Source organism: Branchiostoma floridae, chromosome 16 (genome assembly GCF_000003815.2).
Source record: "Branchiostoma floridae strain S238N-H82 chromosome 16, Bfl_VNyyK, whole genome shotgun sequence".
Taxonomy (NCBI): domain Eukaryota; kingdom Metazoa; phylum Chordata; class Leptocardii; order Amphioxiformes; family Branchiostomatidae; genus Branchiostoma; species Branchiostoma floridae.
Genome location: NC_049994.1, coordinates 11,681,891 through 11,687,893, shown reverse-complemented (window position 1 = coordinate 11,687,893; position 6,003 = coordinate 11,681,891). Strand labels below are relative to the sequence as shown.

The following is a 6,003-nucleotide window of genomic DNA, read 5'->3' as shown; positions in this document are numbered from 1 at the left end:
GTGGTTAATGGGCTGGGCTGGGTAAAGGGGCTGGGTGGGTAAAGGGGCTGGAGCGGGTAAAGAGGCTGGGGTGGGTAAAGTGACTGGAACGGCTGAGGGGCTGGGGCTAGAATCAGTAGTTCTTCAATGATCTTCAATGTTCTTCAATGAAAGCTGATCCATGTATAACATTTCAATATCATATCAATTTACCATACAATTTGGTCTTTTTCATATAGAATGGCGCCAAGTGGGCATCGAATAAGGTTGGAGTGAACTGCATGTGTCTGAAGAGGAAGGCTTTCTGTGCGCCGATAGACAAGACCCACTGTCCCGTGTACTCCCGTATCCAGACCAGCGAGACTGGCAGCCATGTTATCTGGACCTGTGTGAAAGGCAAGTCTTTTAATTAGTTCTCATCACACAACCAACTAGAACAAACCAACGACAGGCAAAATTGGATGCTGTTGGTTTGCTTTATATTATCATGAGGATGTTCTAAGTTGAGCATCTATCACCTTTCTCAAGACAATTATGACTAGTTCTACGTCGCACCGCAGCTAGGTGTCGCTACTGCAATTTGAAGAATTCGAAACCTGTCGTAAACATTTCATGTGCTATCTGTCCGCAGAGACGACGACCAAATGTGAGAGGGAGCGGGAGCTAGCCCTGAAGTCTGGGTCGATGGACGTGTTCATTAAACAGTGTGACGACGACGGTTCGTACCTGCCGGTCCAGTGCTATGGGTTCACCGGGGACTGCTACTGCGCACACCCGCACACCGGCTCGCTGTACGAGGAGACTCGCGCGCAGGGGAGGCCGGGAGCGGACTGCAGTACCTATTGGGAGTCGCAAGGAGGTGAATCAGGTAAGTTGCATAAAAAGGCTGTTTTAGATCATTGCCATCAGATGGTTTTGTCACGGTCTGATCAAATAATCTACAACATCAAAATTGCACGGAGCCCTACGACTTGGTGTATATATGATTGCGCCACCACTTTAAAAACATGTAATGTGTCCCAGCTCCAGAGCCCAAGACGAAGTGTGAGATAGAACGGGACTCTGCAGTCAGGAGGCCCGGAGCCTTCATCAAGCAGTGCGACGACAAGGGGAAGTACCGCGTGGTGCAGTGTCACGGCTCCACCGGCTACTGCTTCTGCGCCAACCCGAACGATGGGGCGATCTTCGACGAGACCGGAAACAGAGGGCAGCCAAAGCAAGACTGCGACAAGTACTGGAAACAACATGGTACGTACCGAAGACCATTTTGTTGTCTGATACCTACCTACCAATTCCTTTGGTGGTGGGGGATAAGGTAGACATGAACAAACACACAAACACACACACACACACACACACACAGACATACTGACACACATACACACAGACAGACAGACATACACACACAAATATACATACATACATACAGAGAGAGAGAGAGAGACATACACACACAGACGTTGACACACACACAGACATATATATATACACACACACAGACAGACAGACATACACACACATACATATGCGTACATACATATACACAGAGAGACATACACACACAGAAGAGAGACACACACACACACACACGCACACCACAGACATACACGAAAACATTACCTTTATTTACATGGTAAAGCATAAAGTTATGGATTAAAACCTATGACTTCTACACACTAGGAATAAAGACGAAGTGCCAGCAGGAGCGTGACAAAGCTGCGGCTGACCTGGCCTCTGGCATGCTGGGCCTCTTCGTCAAGGAGTGCGCCGAAGACGGTTCGTACAGGACCCGGCAGTGCCACGGCTCTACCGGGTACTGCTACTGTGTGCACCCCGTGGACGGCACCGTGTACCGGGAGACAGGGGAGAGGCCGTGGGAAGTCACCACTCCTGGATACGACTGCGACACCTACTGGAAGACACATGGTACGTACGGCACTGTTGTGGGGATTTTATGCGCCCCTTTCGTTGTGTCTCATGCATCTTATTTTGAACACCGGCAATAGGCTACCTCCTCACTGAATAAAATAAATAAAATGCAAAGAAAGCCATATCTAAATAGTCATACCGGAGATACCTGACTAACTAGTGTACCTTTGCCATTGCTACTGGATTTTTATCATGACATGTTCTTTACTTGCTCAGGTGCAGAAACGAAGAAAGAAGAGCTGTGACTGTTTCATCCAATACAAGCCCATCAGCACCCTGCGCTTTATGAAGAGTATGCATGCCTTTGTTAGAAGCAACCATTATTGTTTTACAATTGCTTTCAAAGTAGATGAAGGGAGTCAGTTTTGCAAGTGCAGCTAGGTATAACATATATTTGATGAGGAAACTCAGTTGACACAAAAAAATTAACGACATTATTCTAACAATTTTATAAAAAAACTTTTATTCGTAAGGCTAGATAGTTGTAAAATGTAGCGCCATACAAATATGATACATCTTTGCAATCATTATAAAATTGCAATTGATATCATATTGTTACCTTAGAAGAATACAAAAAAGGGATAAAGTAATTTCGAATAGTCCATACGTAGTGAGTAAGACTGAAAGGACATTATCGTAGCAAATATGCACTAGCAATAATGGCACAGGGTTACCATATTCTCGTAGTATAGATGCTCATGCTACAACATGGATAAATTACTACATATAGTAGTATATAATTTGGAAGTTCTATGATATCATAATACGATAAGACATGATAGTAGTTTAATGTCACAAGCCGCCAGAATGTGCCATAGGAGACATGTACTGTAAATGCAGAAATGTTCACGGTGTTCTAATGTTTAATAGACATGGTGTTTGATATTTCTACTCTACTCTGGCAATCAGAGACTTCAAAGCCGCATTATCTGTATCTTGGTGGCGCAAATACAATGGAAAAAAATAACATATTTTGCATTGGAGTGTTTTATGTCCTTGAGCATCCGTATGGTAGAGAAAATTGTGGTTGTAGATCATCGAGTGTTTTTTCTAAATTCCTCAACTGAAATCTGGATATAAAATTTAATTGATGATTACATTATCGTGGTTTAGAACAGCTTTAGCTCTTCTGACTCATCATCATTCTCGTTTCATCATTTACCTTTCATCTTCATGTCTATCAGGACAATATCATGCAAACACAAGAACAATCAAATATAGGATACATTTTGATAAAACAATTAAAACGTGTAAAATACCACCATTTGCTCACCAAATAAAAAACATTTGTAACTAAAACATAGTTAAATTTGACTTAGGGGATACAGTAGCATGGAGTAGCTCAACTGGAAGCAGAAGTAAAGCTCCTGATCCCGATTAGTAGGTTACTGGAAGACCCTGGTTCAATCCTAGATAAGGCATCTTGGTGGGGGCTGCGCCGGTCTTTCGGAAGGGACGTAAGTAGGGGTTCCGTTTTCTAGGAACTACCTCAAGCACTGTAAAGGGGAGGGGCTTGCAACCCTCCCTGTAGAAATACACTGTGAAACTGAAAAGATTAGGAAACATGCCATCGTATACATTTTCGACCTGCCACTACAAGGCACTACAAGGGTATTAAGGAACGACTTAAACAATGGCCTAGCGTTTCTTCTTGCCGAAGCTGTAGCTGACCGTCCAGCCGCAGTCCTCCGCCATGAGCCTCATGCAGCGCTCGGCGACCATGCAGATGGTGAGGGTGGGGTTGACTCCCAGACTCCGGGGGATGACGGCACCGTCAACCACGTACAGCGTGTCGTACACTTCTTCTGTGTTCCCTTGAAACACCTCCAAGATAAATCACATTTGTATTATCTTATACCGTGTTATATGGTATACGAATCTTATCCTTATTATTTTGTAGGTGTAAGAAATCATTTGTAAATAGAAACGGGCCTGCAGCCGTTCAGATGTCTTTTTTTGCGGAAAATAGTTTTCTTCGCATTGGGACAGACGAGGACAATTTTTGATTGCACTTAAGTTAGTAGTTCATTTTAACAGTGCCAAGTACAGACAAAAGTGAAGCTATTTTTATCACCGCCGTGTCAGGTACCCATTTTTACACATTTCCAAAGGGCACAACGTTGGGGGCACGGCGAGCATCGAAAATATATCTATTCACTGTAATATTGTATGGAAATCGGTTGCGCCTAATAGAAATATACAAAGGGGATAGAGAAATACAGAAAACTACACAAGAACACATTCAAGTACCTGGCCCTTATGATTTACCACTCCAGTCTGACCGGATTCGCCCATCGCACACCCTCCCAGCGGATGGACCGTGATGACAGACTTCACGTCCCGGGACTTGGCGAACAGGCCTCCCCACACAGGGTTCGGGATGAAGGTACCTTACAAAGGAACAAGAACTAGAGAGGTAAGGCTTGTCGGACAGAATTCCTGACGCAGATCAATGGAGAAACTGCCTTGTGTGGATACAAACAAAAAGTAAACGTGATGTTGGAAGAACCTCCCCCCCCCTCCCCCTTAGAACCGGGTTACATACGTCGAACCAAAATCCAGAAGGCTCCTTTTCAGCATTGCTGAGATTTCTGTGACCAACAAAAACAGAGACACGACGTATGTGACTCCGCCTTCGTTTCATGAAAGGGACACAGGACTTAACAAAGGCTATATTGGACAGAGTAAAGCCAGATTAAAGTAACAATATTAAACCTGCAGCATAAGATAACTAGAATCAAAGCTGGCTACGCCAAGGAGAATAGCCGACCTAAGGAGGTCCGCCCCACCCCCTTCTGACTCCCTTTGGCCGGCTATACTCCTTGGCCAGCTTTGATACTACCTTATGCCACCGGAAATCTGCTTGGAGATTACATGTTATAATAGCATATGCAGCCACGTACCTTCCAAGCTCCCTGCAGCCACCTTATGTCCTTTGTTCACCAGCTCGAAGTTCTTCTCCTCTCCTACGCTGGGGTAGTCCATGACGATGGAGCCTTGTTCATCCAGGATCAGTTTTCCCTGGGCTTTATCCTGACTCATGGTCAGCATTCCCAACGTGCGGGAAATGTTGTCTGGGCGTAGTCCACGCATCTGGAACAAGAGTCCCAAGCTCTTGGTATGTTTTGTTTAATTGTAGTACATCAATTATGCAAATATGGTTTTGAAATAACCTCACACGTGTCTATTGATCACTTTCTGTCACCCTACGGTGAACATCACTTATATAGAAAATACAATATTACAAAAAACATGCAAAAAAATCTCCCCCTGAAATAGTAGTCTATTCCATTGACCCCGTGACCTGGAATGTCTGTCATGTAGGGCAAATGACTTGTTCTATATCTCTGAACTCATCCTGGCTTAGACTGGTCCCAATGGCACCGTTGCCCGTCCGACTTAAATTCAACCCGGGGTCCGGCAGGGCGGCAAAATACCATAGGAACCGCAAGATGATCCACGTAGGGTTCAGCCCGAAAGTGGCAAAAACAGACCGTGACCTGCCCGGCAGGGCCCCCTTTTCAAATTGGGACGTTATCCTAACAGACATGGGAACAAGAGATCCTTAACATGTAAGTATGAAATTCATGAGATCAAATATCAGATCAGTTACTCACCGCGTCCTCCCAAAGACTTTTGTCAGGGAAGGTGTCGATGCCGCTAACATGGCTCTCTATGGCCATGAGAATGCTGTAGCCCATCTCTGTCATGTGGGGCGGTGAGCTGTCCTCGATCACGTACCCCTCACACAGGGCTTTCTGTGGACTTCGGAGGTCTATGATACTGCTGATACAAGGACCTAACATGGGGAGATACGTATATCACATAGATAGCTTAGGCAAAGGAAAAATGTAACAGTTGTGTTTCCGGTTACCATACCAACCCTTTCGACCAGGGTCGAGCGCTGGCAAAAGAAATGGATTTTCGAGGAAAACGTTAAAGACGCATTTTCAAGGCATGTTCATTCCTAAGTTCTGTTGCAGTAGGAAATGTAAACTTTGTACAATATAGTATTTATCCATCTAAATAGAATACGATGTTGAAATGCCAGTGTTCTGGTGTATTTTAGTTTCAACCTGGTACGCTGTGCATGCA

At 44.6% G+C, this 6,003-nt stretch overlaps 2 protein-coding genes across 2 annotated transcripts in view; one reads left to right on the top strand and one right to left on the bottom strand.

The window, feature by feature from the left end:
- Positions 1-2,924, top strand: part of LOC118432763 (zonadhesin-like) — an 8,223-nt gene extending 5,299 nt beyond the window's left edge. Inside the window, exons 8-12 of the mRNA XM_035844383.1 lie at positions 219-375; positions 611-847; positions 1,003-1,227; positions 1,660-1,905; positions 2,125-2,924. Of these exons, the coding sequence (XP_035700276.1) occupies positions 219-375; positions 611-847; positions 1,003-1,227; positions 1,660-1,905; positions 2,125-2,153 (894 nt within the window). The 3' untranslated portion in view covers positions 2,154-2,924. The remainder of the gene's footprint in view (positions 1-218; positions 376-610; positions 848-1,002; positions 1,228-1,659; positions 1,906-2,124) is intronic.
- Positions 2,925-3,086: 162 nt separating this feature from the next.
- LOC118403585 (cholesterol oxidase-like) overlaps positions 3,087-6,003 on the bottom strand; it is an 8,651-nt gene continuing 5,734 nt past the window's right edge. The window contains exons 9-12 of the mRNA XM_035802331.1: positions 5,526-5,707; positions 4,812-5,001; positions 4,159-4,298; positions 3,087-3,732 (exon numbers count right to left, since the gene is read on the bottom strand). Of these exons, the coding sequence (XP_035658224.1) occupies positions 3,547-3,732; positions 4,159-4,298; positions 4,812-5,001; positions 5,526-5,707 (698 nt within the window). The 3' untranslated portion in view covers positions 3,087-3,546. The remainder of the gene's footprint in view (positions 3,733-4,158; positions 4,299-4,811; positions 5,002-5,525; positions 5,708-6,003) is intronic.